Source organism: Mytilus californianus, unplaced genomic scaffold (genome assembly GCF_021869535.1).
Source record: "Mytilus californianus isolate M0D057914Y unplaced genomic scaffold, xbMytCali1.0.p SCAF_3, whole genome shotgun sequence".
Taxonomy (NCBI): domain Eukaryota; kingdom Metazoa; phylum Mollusca; class Bivalvia; order Mytilida; family Mytilidae; genus Mytilus; species Mytilus californianus.
Genome location: NW_026262679.1, coordinates 75,654,185 through 75,673,062, shown reverse-complemented (window position 1 = coordinate 75,673,062; position 18,878 = coordinate 75,654,185). Strand labels below are relative to the sequence as shown.

General features: G+C 31.4%; 1 protein-coding gene across 1 annotated transcript; it reads left to right on the top strand.

Moving 5' to 3' along the window:
* The first annotated feature begins 171 nt into the window (after positions 1–171).
* Positions 172–17,192, top strand: LOC127733258 (sideroflexin-1-like). The gene is made up of 11 exons (XM_052242600.1): positions 172–295; positions 1,964–2,127; positions 3,820–3,996; positions 5,200–5,298; positions 6,117–6,192; positions 7,454–7,539; positions 9,064–9,191; positions 11,815–11,864; positions 12,805–12,854; positions 13,643–13,690; positions 14,313–17,192. The coding sequence occupies exons 2-11, from the start codon at positions 1,970–1,972 to the stop codon at positions 14,404–14,406; spliced, it is 966 nt and encodes a 321-aa protein (XP_052098560.1). The 5' UTR covers positions 172–295; positions 1,964–1,969; the 3' UTR covers positions 14,407–17,192.
* Positions 17,193–18,878: the final 1,686 nt, after the last annotated feature.

Here is an 18,878-nt window from a genome sequence, read left to right as displayed (position 1 = left end):
TTCAGATTATGCATCTGTACTTTTTTATTTTGTATTTTGAAAGAAAACTAGTTGAACTCACGACGAGAGGTAAACAAAAATGATTTTTAGAAGAAAAAAATAAGTAGATTCGGAAAATAAAATCTAACCATAAACATTTCTTTTTGCACTAACAGTTGGTTCTCCCTAGAAGTGGACTTGAAGGTGGATACATTGACAACCAATCAGCATACCACCCAAGGACACACCTCCAGTCGCAACATCACAGGTGTACATATACTAGATAACTGGATACTGGATAAAAATCAGAATTCAGGTCAGTATAATAAGCTTCATAAATGAGTACATTTTATATATCTGTTTCATTGAACAAGACTGTGAATGAAAATTATTGCATCATTTTATAAACCTTCAACAAAAGACATTTACATGATTTATTTAATGTTAAAATATTGCCTATGCCTAGTCTATGCTTTATTTAGCTGTGGAGAGGTAACAGGCAATTTCATGAAACCATTTGCCTTATTTTATGTTTTGATTGATGAATATGATAGTATGGTTTTAGTCTAAATTTTTTTTAATAATAATATGTTAAATAAAGAGCACGTACAGTAAAGAGCGAAAAAAAAACAAAAAAAAAAAAACAACAGAACAAAACAAAATGAAATGACAAGGAATAAAACGAAGTTGACAAATGCAAAACAGAATACACATATTTTTTTAAGCGAACAGTTTTATTTTTAAATTTCAGAACCCTAGGCTTAGTATGCTGTATTATCTTATTTTACTTACAGACATGTAAACCCCATCCAGACCCTCAAATAGCATAATCCTAAAGTTTTATTCCATGCATCGGTATTGCCCCAAAGTTGGTCATCAGGTGCAAAAAGCGTCTTTTTTGACGATTTTTCGTCCTATTTCTTGACCCCAAAGACAGAGGGATGCTGATATAGGTATCCAGCTGTAGTCTGCATGTACAGTGGACCCCAGTTAACACATTAACCCTAACAGTTCTTAGGTTGGAGTGAAACTGATCTGGGAACACCAGTCTAAAGAAGGTCATTTGGACAAAAAATACGGAATTTCACGATTTTTTCCGATTTTGGACTTCAACTGGACCTGAAACCGGAAGTAGTCGTTTCCTCTGCGTATTTCAATAATAGTTATGATCAGTAGATATATGCCTGCGGGTTTACACTATTTTTGAAAGTTTTAGGCCTCTGAACTTCCTGTGTAAGACACAGAAGGGAAGCCCACCCCTCCAGAAAAACCAGTTTTATCCGATTGCAATTTTCCAAGTTCATATTTGAGCTCAAAATGCTACTTAAACATGAGAAACATGACAATAGATAGCCTCAGGTTGAGGGAACATGCATCAATTTCGAAATAAGTATCATAAAGTCGACCTCTTAAAGTATGGAGAGCCATTAGAGCCAAATAACGGTGGTCTGGGTCATCCCGTCATATAACGGGCTCAGCATGGTAAGGGTTAATATCAGATGTACTTCAAATTTGAGCCCAAAATTAGCTCTTACAGGACCTTCTACTTTTAAAGAACGAAAAAAGAAAATTTTTTAGTTATGGCCCTTGGACAGATAAAAATATGTGCAAAACAGGAGATATTGAAACACTCTTATTTTATCATATTTATTATAAAGAACATACAGTCACTTATAATAAAATAGTTTATTACCTTGTGTGTATCTGTCATTATTGTAAGTACATGCTACACACATACATATTTTGCTTCTGGGAATTGAACTTTCAGAGTTTGATCATTAATTGTATGGCAACAGTGTAAAATGTTTAGTAGTAGTTTAGTAGTTTGTCTGAAAAAAAAAAAAAGATATTTTAATTATGTTAATTCAGAACAGAATTTGATAATATTTTTTATATGTTTGTTATCACATTGTTTAACATCAAGAACATAAGAAAATCTATATTAAAAGATATCAACAATTTAAAACTACATGTTTCTATATAGATAACCATGCAGACTGAGAAAAGAATAAACCTAGAGGAACCTCGGTATGACCAAGGAACATTTACTGGTAGAGCCAGGCATTTTTTTATAACAACCAATCCATTTAATATACTAGCAACCTCACAACAATTAGAGGATGCAAAAGGAGTGGTAGAAAGATATAGGTAGGTGTTACATATTTAAAGACAGTTTGTTGATATGATTATTTAAATATTTAGTATTGTTCATTTATGTTGAAATTTTCAACATTTATTGATTGTTTGTACTATGAGAAATATTATCGCTATTTTGTGTATTTTTCCCTTTGATCTTTTTTTGTGATAATTTTTCATATCATGCTACTCGCTTGAGATAAAAAATTATCATCAAAAACTAAGAGCGCACCTGCCGTTGTTAATGTAAAAATTAACGACGTCATAGGCAAAATAGCGATAAACAGATTATCAATGGTCTTTCAAACTCGAGGATGTTTCTTGGCCACATCTCATCTCAGGGCTGTCGCCCTTCGATAATCTATAAAAATGCACAGTAAAGCATTTGTTTGTGATATGAACACTATATTCATGATATTGATATTCAGGATATTAAAAACTCTTGAAATAGCCCCTTATTCATATACATATGGAAAAAAAATTGGGTGAATCTTAATGAAACAGCTACCTAATAAAACATTAAGAAGGGACCTTATGCCTGTCATTGATAAACAACAGCTCATACCTTATGGCAAATTTTACATGACCATGACCATAAATAAGTCTAGACACATGCATGCTGTAAATAAATTCTGCAGAGATGACCAAAGAAAAACATCAGCTCACACTTAGTTACAAGTTCTAATAACCATTAGGTTGGCATGCATTCAGCTGAGTTGAATTAAGATTAATAAAAAAATACTCACACCTAATTGCTAGCTCTAGATCACCAAAGTTGTACAACTGCTGATACCTAATATAGCTAGCTGTAGATCACCACATATAAACAACTGCTGATACCTTATAGCTCAACATGCTAAATGTAGCTCTAGATCACCACAGTTTAACAACTGCTCACACCTTATAGCTAGTTCTAGATCATCACAATTAAACAACTGCTAACACCTCATAGCTAGCTCTAGATCACCACAGTTAAACAACTACTCACACCTTAAAGCTAGCTGTAGATGACCATAAGTCTAGCCATGCACATGCTGCAGAAATTATCAAAGATAAACAACTACTCACACATACATGCAAAGGCAAGCTGTAGATGACCATGAAACTTGATGACTGAATTTATAAACTCTGAAGAAATGACCATGCTCATATCTTATGACTAGCTCTAGATGAACACGAGTCTAGACATGCTGTAATAAGGATCAAAGATACACAACTGCTCACACATACATGTAATGGCAAGATCTAGATGACCACGAGTGTAGACATGCTGTAAATAATTTCAGCAGAGATGACCAGTACTAAAAACTGTTTGGCAAGTTCTCAATGACCAAGAGTTAAGATCCTGTAAAATTGTCTTAATAACTATCTGGATTCAATGTCGAAACAATTTTTTTTATTACAAGTAGACTATAATACATGTATTATATTGAACTTGTAAAGCAAAAAAGAAGCAGCTTCTGATTTTGTAGTAATATCTTATTTATTTATATTAAAAAAGTAATATCTTCTTTATTTATATTAAAAAATCAATGTCAGAGAAACAGAAACACAACAACAACTGGTTTCCAAGCAAACATTATTCGAAGGAAATATGCTTACCTCAGGTTGCAGTCTTATGGATGATTTACCAAGTCTCCTTTCAAGTATTTTACTTAAACATTTACAGCTATGCTACGATATCAATGTATTATTTATATTTAGAAAAGGGGAAACATTAGGTGCACTCAATGTATCACCTGATCAGTTGTGGCAGGCCAAACATTTATATGATTCTGCATACCATCCAGATACAAAGGAGAAAATGTTCTGGGCAGGAAGGATGTCAGCTCAGGTTCCCATGAATATGGTCATCACTGGTTGTATGATGACATTTCACAAGTAAAATAGACTAGACTTTTGTACTATTCTGAAATTTATTGATAAGGGCGAGAATTTACGTTCACTCATTTCTCTGATGTTTACAGGTTTGCCTGGAGTTAAACTTAACCCGACTTGTTTATTTTAGTGTTTAATTGATTGTGAACGAAAAACCATAAAAAGATCCTTATATATCCTAATATTGTGGATGTGGTAAGAAAATTTGTAAAATTCATGTAATTTATCTATTTCTTAATCAGGTTATTGCTACCGGGTAAGTCTGACTGGTTGCATTCAATTGATTTTAAAAGAGAGTAAACTGGTTTTATTTTTTCCAGTTCTATTTTAACAAAACTATTTTGCAGGGGAGATATTGGTATTTAGAAGCAAATCATTGAAAGTTAAGGTATCAGAACCATGTTTCTTTTGATGACTAGGAGTATTGTAAATGTTAGAAATCCACATCCATGATATAACTAAAATGTCATTTCTCTAATTTTTGTGCTATTTTCAAATTTCTTGATCGGTGTGAGAAAAATATTTCTCCTCACTAGTGAAATATCTGTTCTTGGCAAATGATTGGTCAAAATTTAATTATGACATCAAATTTTCTTGGTTTCTTCTGAATTTCCTATTGTGACGTCATGAAAAAGGTGACCATGCCCTGATGACGTCACATATAAAGAACACAACTTTCTGCAAATCTTTGAAAAGGAAGGATAAAAATCATTAGAGAAACAGATTCCACCACTATAACTCGTGTATTACAATATTTCTCCACTCTCAGCAGTTAAATTTTAATTATTTAAAAAGCTCGGCAAGCCTCACGCTTTAAATATTTAAATTTAACTCTCGAGAGTGGAGAAATATCGTAACACACTTGTTGCAGTGGTGGAATCTATATGTTTATTGAAGCTTTTTTTTAACAAGAAAGTCAATGATAAAATGTTTCCTTCTATTTTTTCATATATGACTATATAGTAAAAGATATTTTTGTCAGTTTGATGCACCCTTTCACATTTCGAAATTCATTTTTCATTAATGGTGCTTAAAACTGAAGTTTGAAATGAAAAATATATTTAACATCGAAGGGTTAAAAAACCAAATTAACAACAGCAATGGAAAAAAAAAACAAACAAGAAAGGACATCTAAAGTAGCAATGGAATATTTGTGCTCCACCAAGTATAACCTTGAAATTAAGAAGTAAAACTGATATATTGTAGGACCCCACAAGGGATTATATTTTGGCAGTGGTTTAATCAGAGTTTTAATGCTGTTGTTAATTACACAAACAGAAGTGGAGATGAGCCTATATCTAAAAAGTAAGTCACAATACTTTATTTTTTGTTTTATGTGTTTACTATTACAAATGATTACAAAAGAACTTTCTAACATTGAATGCATATAATCAATGAAAACAATGCTTTTAAACATTCAAATGGCAAAATTTTTCCTATGTCTTAGAATTCAGAATTCTAGCTATTAGTAAGTTGATATGAACTAAAGATGAATTGATGACTGTTTAATGTCCACTGGCAAATTTAAATGCATATTCAGGATGAGAATATGTTACTGTAAATTCAGAAATTATTGCGATGTTTTTATTTTTGCGAAAAATGCGACAAGGTTACTATCGCAATAATTTAAACTCGCATTTTGAATATTTTTATATGAAATGAACAGGATATTTCTAAATATCGCAAAAATTTAAATCGCATTTTAATCTAAAATGACAAAATCGCAATAATAAATGCACGCAATAATTTCTGAATTTACAGTACTGTGATGTGAATATAAACCTTGCTTTGATTAGCTGACATACTGAGCCAAATTTTAACATGCTAGCACACAAGGTAACAGTTCACAGGAAGATATCACCATGTGCATTATTTGAACTTTGAGTCATCCTATCTTTGCTCTTACATGTACTCCTAATTGCTGTGTGCTAAGAAGAGAAGCATTAAATGCTAATTTAAAAGTTTGGTTTGACAACGCAGGGAATGGAACTCACAATTTCCCTGACTTGATGAGTTGATAACAAGCATGCTGCCACTAACTCATTAAGAAAATTTTTATAGTAATGGTCACACGTTCAGATAGATTGTGTCAGTGTATTAAGTATGTATTGCCATTATTTCAGACAGCTTGGCTTATCATATGTAGGAGCCTCAGCAGGTGCCATTGGTACAGCTATGTCTATAAACAGTCTTGTAAAGGTACTAATACATTGCTTAATAAATAACAGTCAGACCTGCATACATACACTTATCTGAAAAACATACAATCTCAAAAAAGAAAATTGACCCAGGGGAAACCCTGACAACAATTATTGTAACATGACTTCCAGCTAACAGCATAACCCACAATATTTGTACTTCACTGTCTATTTTCATATGTATACTTGTCCTGAAGACACCACGCTTGATGGCAAAACATGTTGACAAATAAACCATTACTTCGCGGTAATTTACGAGTGTTGTTGTCTTTAATGTCGATCATAAAAAAAATTAATAAAATACAAATGTACTCTTAACCTCTCAGTATCTAGCAGCATGTCTAAAATTGATATATGTACTTACATCAGAATATACAGTGAATATTATTTAGTAATTTAATCTGCATAAACTTTGCACCTGCCAAATCTGAATAATTCTTTAGTCACAGAAAGTTTTGTGGAGACAAATTTCCATATTTTTGTGCAATGCATTATGTGAAAAATGCTTCACATTTAACTGCAAAATGTAACAGCAGGTTCAGAATTGGTAATTCTCAGAATATATTATTATTTAGCTAAGCAAGTTAGTAAATTCCCAAATTTTTGACAGTGACAGACATAGAAAAGAATGTAATCATTCTTCTGAAAGCAGTGTTTCTTTGTCCATATACCTGTGTTTCCTTCTTCTTTGATTAAGTACTGTGTCAAAGTTTTTACTCTTGTGCTTGTTTCATGAAAAGTATACAAGACAACTATGGCAATTGTTCAATTACAGTAGAAGGTTTAAAGAATAAGACTTAATATTACAATCTTTTTTATTTTACCATCTTTTTTAAAATCAAGTATCGAAGGATCAGAGCAATTATAACCCGTCTGGTTTTACACCTCAGAGTCTGTAGCTCTTTTTTTTATTAGCCTGGTCATTCATGTCATTATGTCATTAGTTAAACAGGTCAAATTAACACACAAAAAATCATGTCATTAGTTACACAAGTCAAAATAATGAAGAAAATTCATGTAATTAGTTTCACAGGTCAAAATGATAAACACAAATGTATTACTATGAAGAGTTTAGTTTTAACAGGTTTCTGGATTACACATGGTTTGGTGTGAGTAGGTTTCAGTTAACTATGAAAGGATAAAATGCATTACAAAAGTTAATATAAACAATTAAAAGGTGATTGAAAAGTGCATTCAAATTTTTGTCTCCTCAGAAATAGAATTTGTTTGACACATCTATCACATATTTTTTTTATTTACAGAGATTTCCACCTATTGTTGCCAGATTTGTACCATTTATTGCTGTGGCATCTGCTAATTGTATAAATATACCAATGATGAGAAGTAGGTAAGTCAAGGGCAAAAACTGCTGCTAACAGTATACCGAAGCAGGTAAGTCAAGGGCAAAAACTGCTGCTAACAGTATACCGAAGTAGGTAAGTCACTGTATACTGAAGTAGGTAAGTCAAAGGCAATAACTGCTGTTAACTGTATACTGAAGTAGGTAAGTCAAAGGCAATAACTGATGTTAACTGTATACTGAAGTAGGTAAGTCAAAGGCAATAACTGCTGCTAACTGTATACTGAAGTAGGTAAGTCAAAGGCAATAACTGCTGTTAACTGTATACTGAAGTAGGTAAGTCAAAGGCAATAACTGCTGTTAACTGTATACTGAAGTAGGTAAGTCAAAGGCAATAACTGCTGCTAACTGTATACCTATTCCTATATCTATGATGTGAAGTAGGTAAATCAAGTGCAATAACTGCTGCCAACTGGTTAAACATACTAATGATGAGAAGTAGGTGAACAAAGGGCAGTGACTGCTGCTAATTTTATAAGTATATCAATGATGAAAAGTGTGTAAATCAAGTGCAATTAAATGTACTGCTTGTAACAAGAACAATCTATAAAAAAGGTTGACATCCTTCTTTGTAAAGCAACTCCTCAGCTTCACTGCTGCAAGAAGTTCCTCCCATTCAATTGTTGAAACTGAGCACAGATGATTGGCAGACAAATATAAAATCTATGATGCATGACAGTAGTATGGTAAAGTACTGGTGTTGCAAAGCTATTAATCGTGATAATGGAATGGCTTGGGCATTAGTTTTGGATATTGGGTGAAGACAAGCCAACATACTTTAATTCATAGTGCTTTGTCACTGAGACAGGACCAGTACTATGTGCTACATGTATGTCTATTACCAGTATCTGTCTTCATTTTGGATAATAAATTTAGAACATTATTCCCAGGAACATGCATCTTGTAAGTAGAATGCATATTGGTAGTGAAGTATCAATTTTACAGTTAAAGTTCAATCAACACTAAAATCAAGAACTTAACAGACAAACTGAGTGAAGATAGTCATAGATTTAGTAAATATAAAATCTGGTTCAAATGTTCATGAGATAGTGGTTTCAGAGATTGAAACATTGATGAAATTTCATTAAGGTAGAGAAATACATCAAATAACTAAAATATTGTATTTGGGCGTAGTACTTTTAGAATTGAGAATTGAAACAGAAAGATTATATATAACAAAGAAATAGATATTTGTTATGTTCAGTAGTTGTGGTTTGTTGACGTGGTTCATAAGTGTTTCTCGTTTCTCGTTTTTTATATAGATTAGACCGTTGGTTTTCCTGTTTGAATGGCTTTACACTAGTAATTTTTGGGGCCCTTTATAGCTTACTGTTCGGTGTGAGCCAAGGCTCCGTGTTGAAGACCGTACTGTGACCTATAATGGTTTACTTTTATAAATTTTGACTTGGATGGAGAGTTGTCTCATTGGCACTCATACCACTTCTTCTTATATCTATTTGTTGATAATAATTAAGGGTATTAATTATATATGTATGACTTTGATTTTAACAGGGAATTATTAGAAGGTATACCTGTTTATGATGCTGATGGCAACAGAGTTGGAGAATCTAGAAAGGCAGCAGAAAAGGCCATAGCATTGGTTCTAGTTTCTAGAATTTGTATGGCAGCACCTGGAATGTGTAAGTATATTACATTTTAATACTGAAACAGATAAGGTCATTTTATTATTGGAGTAATTGTATTTAAACATATGACATATGTAAGACTGTTACATGTACTAATATACTTATATTTATGAAATGTATGACATAAATGACATTGAAAGAAAAAAAAAACATTCATTTAACAATAGAGGCTATAAATAGCAAAGTGCAGTGACATATGCAGGTGTATGAGGAGAATTGTTAAAAAATCTGTTTATGATGCCCTAAAAAAGGTTATCACAATTGATTGTTTCTGTGCATTTAGATTTGATTAAGTAACAGGGTGTTTTAAAAGTCATTCTTGTTACAACCTTTAATGTTGATTCAGATGCAAGTTTGTTTGAAAGGCATACAAATGTATAGCTTGTTTTTCAGACTACTATATATTTTAAGTTTTATTTAAAATACTGTAAAAACCAGTTGTGCAGCAATAAACATGAAGACTTGGACAAATTTCGGTAAACAAAACAAGTGGCTCATAATTTCAAATTGAACAATGATCTGAAGAGATTTAAAAAAAAGATTTCATACTCACTTTTTTCGACATTTATAAATATAATTAAGTGGTCTGTATTGAAGGTCACAGTAAAGGGTATTGTAAATGTTTGATATAAACAAACTTATACACTGTACTATAATTAACTTAATTCAATGAAACAACAGTACCTTTCTTAATGTGGTAATGTATTTGGCATGATTTTGTATAGAATTTCAAAGTTTAATGGTCAATATATAGACTTTAGACTTAATTTGTAGATTTTAACTTATGATCTGTTGTTTTGTGTTTGAATTCAAGGTAAACACATGTGTAACATTTTTCTTGAGAATAGAACCAAAATTAAGTCAGGATATTACATAGATGCCAACCATTACGATTTTCCCGTAATTGTTATGAATTTTGGACTAAAATTACGGTGTTACCATAAACTGTCTATTTGTTACGGATTTAGTTCATTAACTGTTCAGAACAGTTCTTGAACGTTATATATAACTTTTATCATTGTGACGCTTCATTTTTGGTTAGAATCCTGTAACATTAAGCGCTTGAATGAATTGGACTGTTATTGTCCTTTGGGGTTCTCAGGACTATCTACCTGTGTGAAACATCTCTCCATTTCTTTTAAAATTCCGAATAATTCATGAATGAAAGAAGTCTATGATTTCAATTTTACAATGTCTGGTGAAACAATTAAATTTGTGACGCAAGGAAAGAAAAATCTGAAAACGAAATTGAAAACCTGAACATTATGCCTTTTGCATATATTGTGAACAAGACTTCCATTTAGCGCAATGGTTGGTGTTTCTAACTTGCTCATAAACTTTGAATCGTGGTTTTGATGAATAAAGGAAATCATGAATTTGTTACTGTGTGCCACTCCCAAGGGTGACTGGGGAATAGAAATATGATCACTACAGGTCTTCTTCTGACTGGCATTAAAACCCTTGCCCAAGTGAAGCGTCCGTTTGGCTGTACGGGATGTACAATTACGCAGCCACGTCTGTTAAGAATGGGGATGTTAAATCCGATGCCTCATGTTCAAAGAGTGCCATGCGTTCTGTACGTTAAGAACCATTGTAACAAATCTTTCAGGGGTCCATGGTGGCCTGTGGCAATGCTAATTGTCTGTCTCATATCCAGTATACCCTCATTTTCCAGTGACATTCTTAATTTCCCTGACCTTCATCCCGAACGGAGTATATTACAAGATCTAACTGTTGTATTTACTGTTTATTTGTTCTCGTCCTGAGCACGCATGAAATATTTGCCACTGGCATTAAGCAACCAATAATCAATCAATCACATCACTGTGTGCCTGGTTGTTTATATGGTTATTATAAAATTTTACAAAGAAAATATTATTACTGACAAAATACACAAATTATGGAAATCTTAATACCTTTTTACTGATTGCACCAAAAGGGGATTGGCATCTACGACATTACCTTTTTCTTATATCTATTATGGTGAGGAAGCCTCAATTTTTTGTCCTGGTCTTTAAAGGGGTGACATGGTGTATTGCGTTAATGATGCCTTGATATATTGTCCTGGTCTTTTAAAGGGTCACATTGTGTATTATGGTAAGGAAACCTTGATTTATTGCCCTTGTCTTTTAAGGGATCACATGTTCTATAATGGTAAGGAAGCCCTGATTTATTGTCTTTTAAAGAATCACATTTCGTATTGTGGTGAAGAAGCCTTGATTTTTTGTCCTGGTTTTTTGAAGGGGTGACATGGTGTATTGCGTTTAGGATGCCTTGATATATTGTCCTGGTCTTTTAAAGGGTCACATTGTGTATTATGGTAAGGAAACCTTGATTTATTGTCCTTGTCTTTTAAGGGATCACATGTTCTATAATGGTAAGGAAGCCCTGATTTATTGTCTTTTAAAGGATCACATTTTGTATTGTGGTGAAGAAGCCTTGATTTATTGTCCTGGTTTTTTTAAGGGATTACATGGTGTTTTTGTGGTAAAAAAAACATGATTTATTGTCCTGGTCATTTAAAGGATCACATAGTGTATTATGACAATAAAGCTTTTGTTTATGAATCTCATAACTGTGTTGTGAATTGTGATATAACTATATGTTTCTTTTACAGTAACCCCACCATTTATAATGCATGCTCTGGAAAGCAAAGCTTTCATGAAGGTAAGTTGATATAGAGTTTTTATCAAACTATTTTTCATAAATAATGTTTACCAACATTTAATAACTCCAAAGTTTTTACATCTTTAATGTTAAGCTCAGTCAATTATTGAAAATTGCATCATGTGCAATATTATACACTTATTTACTTGCTATTTGGACAATAAGTTTGCTATTTTCCGAAAAAGCCAGTACATAAATGTTTATTACACAGAAAGTAGGGAAAATATTTGCTACCAGTAAACAGGGTTTGAACCTATTTACTGGTTAATAGACTTTTTATGGGACAATGTTTGCTTCCAGTAAATAGATCATACCCAGTAAATAGTCTTTTTTAGACAATTTTGCAGAAATAATACATTTATTCATTTATAATTTTATAAAGAAAATACATACATACCATGGCCTATAACTGTTTACTACCACCCCATTTTAACTCCTGTGGATAGTTATCTCATTGGCAATCATACCACATTTCCTCATTTTTATATGAGGTACAATAACATTGCATATACTGGTAAGTCTTTTTTCTATTTATAGTTGTGTTCCTCATTTTGAGGCACATTAGGGATATTGACCCATTTGAGTCCCTGTGATTTTTGGATATATTTTTTAAAGTGGTAGATAGAATGACTATTAAAAGTAGTGACAACATGATTGCATAAGCTCTAGATTATGATCTACGTAGATTGAACTTAGTATTTGACCTTCGAATTAGAACATGATTCTATTCAAAGATTATTGCAAAGTTGTTGTATTGTGATTCTACTGATTCAATCTTAAGAGCAAAGTTTTAAGCATATAATTTTAATTGTTCTACATTGATGACAATTATATACACCATGCAGTTTTTATGAAGTAAGAGATAGGAAAAGGATAAAAACAATTAAAATTACTCAAAATTTCAATAATATTCAGTCATAATATTTTGTTTTCTTTACAGAGAATGCCATGGTTGAATGCTCCAGTGCAAATTGGACTTGTAGGATTTTTGTAAGTTATAAACCGAACTCATTCTTTACTAAGATATACATACAATTGTAAGTTATAAATATAACCTCACCCTTTCAATACTGAGATGTATATAACAATTTCAGTTTATTAAGGTTATAAACATCATATTATTGGTCATCCCTCTGCCTGTATCACTTTGCTCACCGTCATTATAAAACTGCATATCAAGGCTTTGTGATGTCAATAACCTTAATAACTTTGGCCCAGATTTATCACCATCATCATTATGTTTGAACCGATGTTGATAATTTTTACTGACCTGAACTATCCAGTCCTCTGATGGTTTGCTGTTGAATCCAAGATAAAATATTGTTTCTATCATACAAATTGCAAATACATTTTGATCAAGCGATAGTCAGATTTTCATCAAATTGGCATTGTAAAATTTCATCTGCTCCAGACATATGAAGCTTCTTTTTTTTTTAACTTTTTTGCTGTGAACATGTGACCAAGCTTCTTATTGTTACATTCAGCTGATATTTTAAAGTATCAATACGCTGAAAACAAGGCCTTTCTGTCTTAAAACATTACTCAATACTAGAGTACTAAACTTTTGCTCAAAACACCAAATCAGGTATTTTGATTGTTTCATTTCTGAGTAAGAGTACGATAGTCTGAGTACGATAATCGTACTCAATAGTTTTATGACTGTAAGCCCTGCATGTATTGAGTACAAAATTTTGATCGCTCTAAAATTTTCAACTTGTATTTGATTTGCTGATAGATATCAACTAGATATTAAAAAAGTTTATGCTTGTTTTTTTCAGTTTGTTGTTTGCCACTCCATTGTGTTGTGCATTGTTTCCACAGAAAAGGTATGTTATTTTGTCAGACTTAACATTTATCTTTTATATCTTGATATTATTTATTATGATACACTGATTATTTATTCTCTGATGAAAGGGATAGTACAACAGTTTGGTTAAATGATACTTTTTCAACTGAACAAAAAAATCTGCCTCTTGACTTACTTTTTCAGGAATATTAGTGTTAAATTCATCATTTGTAATTTCTGATTTCTCATAGACTTGAATAAAGAAATCAATAGCACTTGGTTGTCGCTGTTGTTTTAGTGTAGGTTTACAAAACATATTTTTCTTAACTATGAGGGACTTTTATTTAAATGTCCATGGGGCATTCTCAAGAAAATTAATTTAATGAAAAGAAGAGAACAATGTGCTAACAGGAAACCAATAAGTTTAGTATCATTTTGTTATTTGATATTCAGTACTACTGAGTGATACTCAAGTACTTGTTGACATCCCTTGATACATGTAATGCATCTGATCTGTAAGTTTGGATCTTTTTCATTCTAATATAATCTTTGAAAAAGAACATTGAAAATATGAAATTTTATTTTCTAAAAGCATCAATATGATACTGATTTCAAGTTTTAATTATACATGTAATAAGTATATATGAACCTTTCTTTTACAGCTCCATGCATATAAACCATATTGAAAAAGAATTGCAAGAAAAACTTTCCGCATCAAGTCCACACGATTGTGTCTACTTCAATAAAGGGCTTTAATAACAATCTTTGACTTATTGTTAGTATGATAGCTGAGTTACATCTGAAGCATATTGTGTGAAATGCCAAAATGATATTCTGATGTTGATACCGAGTATTATAAAATGTGACTGTCATCTGAACTGCTACATGAATGTGTTTTTTTGTCATTGTTATGATGATTAACATGCTTCTTTGTGATATCATGAAAGTAAACTAATGATTTTCAGTCTTCATAATTAAGTTTTCTTCCATTTAAGTTCATTTCAATATCTGTCATAATCAGTTTTAAAAATATTTTCCAAATCTCATCGCTCTAAGGCCATAAAAAAGAATATGTTTGTTTGCCCTAACCCTACCTTCAATTTCTCTTTGCCGAAAAAAAAAAAAAAGAAAATGCCTACCTACCTACCCACTGTCTCTACCTTTGGGTAGAGTTTGGACAAACCAAAATATTTTTAAGTGTGGCCTAAAGGAAATGGCTTTTCTAATGATACATATAAAGTGATGAGTCAGGTTTTTGTTTTGTTGTAGCTTTAAACATATTTACGTAGATACAGTAATTTTTATCTAGTGAATAAACATTTGTTAGTCCACATAGGATTTAAGAATAGATAATCATTACTTTTTAATCCCCATCTTGCCAAGATTGTTTTTATTTTCAAGATTTTAATATACCATCCATTGCAACCAACCAAATTACCTTCAAAAATTCAAGAATACACTGCTTATAAATAAACAATTCTCAGCACAAACATTATAATGAAAATTAGAGAAATATAATAATTTTTAAAGAAAGTGCTATTTAGTCGAAATAGATCTACCATCTTACCTCTGAACTTTTCACCTAAAAGAAATGATTTCAAATGGTTATGGTTTATGTATCAAACATAGAAAAATATTATAAAAAAAAGTTTGCAAACAAATGCCAGATGTGCTGTTGTTGTTGCTCAATTGTAATTCAAAAATGTTCTCTTTCAATATATTGTTAAATATCAAATGTCTAACAAGAATTTTAAAATTGTAAGTATTATAATAACAAGATTATGATAAAAATAAACCATTAATGAATTAAATATAATTTTAGAAATTTATTAAGCCTTCATATTTTTGGAAGGAAAAATAGATTTAGTCTTAAAAAATATCATATGGTGTATCGGTCTGGTAAATATATATATTTATGAGATGAAATATGAAGTAACTGATTTATAATGTTTGATTTTGTATAAATTTTTACTGTATTTATTTTTTGAAAAGTTTGTATTGGTATATATACACTTTATATTCTAATTTTTAAATTTAAGGCTTATGGTGAGATTGGGGGAACTGAAAAATCAAAATTAAAATATTGCACAAGGAGACCACCAGAACATATAGTAATAGATTTACTATAAAAAACAGTCAAGTTATCAAGTGATTAAAAATGTACTTAAAATTTCTAAATTTTATGTTTAAGAAAATATTACAATATTTAGGGGTGTCTGTGCTTGATGCACGATGCACAAATTCTCAAATGTCATTTCTTAGTCGGAAATCAAAAAAATGAAAATCATTAAATTGTAAATTTGTAGGTTTTTCTTTATAATACCATAAACATTTTGACATTGTGCAATACAATGAAGATGTCAATTGATCAAATAGTCACTAAATTGCAGTGAATGATTGTTTTGTTTTTTTTTGTTTGTTGGTGTTTAACAACATTCACTTTCAACAAACTTGACTATATCATGGCAACCATTTTTTTTTATTTAGGAAGCACTAGTACTCAGGGAGAACTACTAACCTTCAGCAGAAAAATTGGCAATCCTTGTCAATTAAGGTTTTATTATTGTAGTGAATAAGCAATTTTTTAAGAGGTTTTTCTTCAAGGCCAGTGGCAGAAACTTCTTAAAAAATGGTTTATTTACTACAGTAATGTAATGTATGTTCCCTATTGGTATTTTGAAATAAGAAATTAAGGTTTTAGTCAAACACACCTTGCCTAGGACGGGGCATCAGTTGACAGGCTTGTGATGACTGTAGATGAACTACTTAGACCACTTGGCTACTGTGGTCCCCCGGTGAATGACATTTGTTCATCAAATTTTATAAAGAGTTACATGTATTAAAAGTGGATTTTAAATTTGTTACTAAAAGGATGTAATGCATTCCAGTTTTAGAATTGTACTCAATCCATTGAATGCTCTCATCATCATGGTACATGTATTAGCAATTATGTTAGTTCAAGCTTATTTGAATACAAATATTTGAATTTGTCTTGTATCAAATTTAGAGCTTTCAGTTTGACTTCAGCATCATGGAACTAGATCTGAATTTTGTAGCTCTATTTTTCATTTAAGTACGTCGCTTTTAATCAGAGTGCTTTTTCTAAATTTGCTCATGAATGTGATATGAAATTTTGATTTATTTTTTTCATCTTTGCTTGGTGGACAAATAATCTTAAATTATTAATTTCATTAATCAATAAAAGTCGGAAAGGTAAAATAAGATATTTTATATAGTAAATGGTACGTTGTTTGTTTTTAAAATATTAGAAAGTTATTGGAATGCAGTGCATGCTAGTCATGTGAATTAACTATTTTAAAAGTTTTCTGTCCAGAAGATTATTCAGATAAGCATATATTTTGTAGTACATTTGTTTTAAGAACATAAAAAATTCTTGAATTTTTATCTACAATTCATATATAGATGGTAAATATACTCTTTTAAACACTCGCATTAATGTATGAAACACTTTTCTTGTTTTTAATCATTGTTATCTTCTCTGATATAATTGTTGCTGTTGAAAATAAAGTTGCATAAATTTTTGTTATTTTTATAGAAAATTTAAAGTATGTTGGTAGTTTCGATATCTAAAATCTCAGCTCTGACATAAAAGTTACAAGTAGATTACTAAGTGTGAGATATATTTCAATAGAAACTGACATACTTAATAGACACATGCCTGTTGTAAAAGCTGCATTCTGACCTCTAGATCATTTTTTAGTTTTTATCTTGTTTTTGTATTCAGTGGTGTGTAGTCACTTTTGAAAGATCTGGTTGGTTCATATGTCAATTATTTAGGGTGCTGAGACTTTTGAACATAATTTAAGAATTAAACAGACAAAAATGTTACCTGAAATATTTAGTCGATTTAAGCCTCGCCAGCGACATTCCTTGCAGAATACAACAAATAGGGGTGCTAGTAAAGCTGCTGTGGTGACTTTGTTAGAACTTTGCTTAAAGCATTATATTTCAGAAGGTGGAAGTCCTGGATACTTCATATCTTCTATACATATGTGCCTTGTGTTATTAAGTTTCTATCTGGCATGTCCATTGTCCTTAACCTCATTGTCAATGTTCAGCAACTTCTTAAACATGAGTGTACACCTTAAAATGTCTCCCCTGCTTTGCTGATCATGATTAAATTTATGTTGAAGGTCTTTAAGTCAACGGTTTAACTACAAGTACCACATAACTTTAACATTATCAATAATCCATGTAAATGAGGTCAAAGTCAGATGAACTCTGCCAGACTGAATTTACAACTTCCAATCATTCCATACACCAAATATAGTTAACCTATTGCTAATAATATCTGCGGAATGGACAACAATGAAATTTAACATTAGCAAATGAACCATTTTACATCAAAGTTAGGCTGTACTCTGTTAGATAGGCTTGTAAACCTTACAATCTCTCCACATACCAAATAAAGTTGACCAATTGCTTATAATATCTGAGAAACAGACCAAAGCATGAAAACTTGACATTGGCAAATGAACAAGTAAGTGAGGTCAAGGTCAGATGAACCCTGCCAGACAAAAATGGACACCATACAATCATTAAGTAAACCAAATATAATTTACCTACTACTTATAGTATCTGAGAAACACAAAACCACACAAACCTAACATTTAACAATGAACAGTGATTTCATAACTATATTTGATTTCAAGGTGCACATGTCTATCTGGCAGAGATCATTTGACCATCCCAACATTTTCATGGTTAATGGGTCAACATAGTTTTCCCTATTTGGTCTGTTTATAGAGATACTTTGAGCAAAAGGATAAACAATATTTGGTGTGTGATATGATTGTAAGGTATACATGTCTGTCAGGCAAGGTTCATCTGACCTTGATCTTTTTTATGTTTATTATTGATAATGTAAAGTTCATGTGATACTTTTTAGTAAAACCTTGATTTTAAAGATTAACAACATAAAATTCAATCATAATCAGGAAAGCAGGCAAGATGTTTTAGCAGGTGAACTCTTATTTAGTATGTAACTGAGCAAACAGCATTAACAGACAAACTGAGTTTTGTTTCAGATACTCTTTAAAATTGAATGTTTCAAGAATGTGGCAAATTATTTAAATATTACTGCAGTAGTTTGACAAATTTCTTTTTAGTTGAACAGTTTAGGTTTTTGATACCATCTTGATACCCATAAGGAGATTGAAGAATTTGCACCCAAGTCACAATAGTACTGTTCATTACTGGAATGTAAA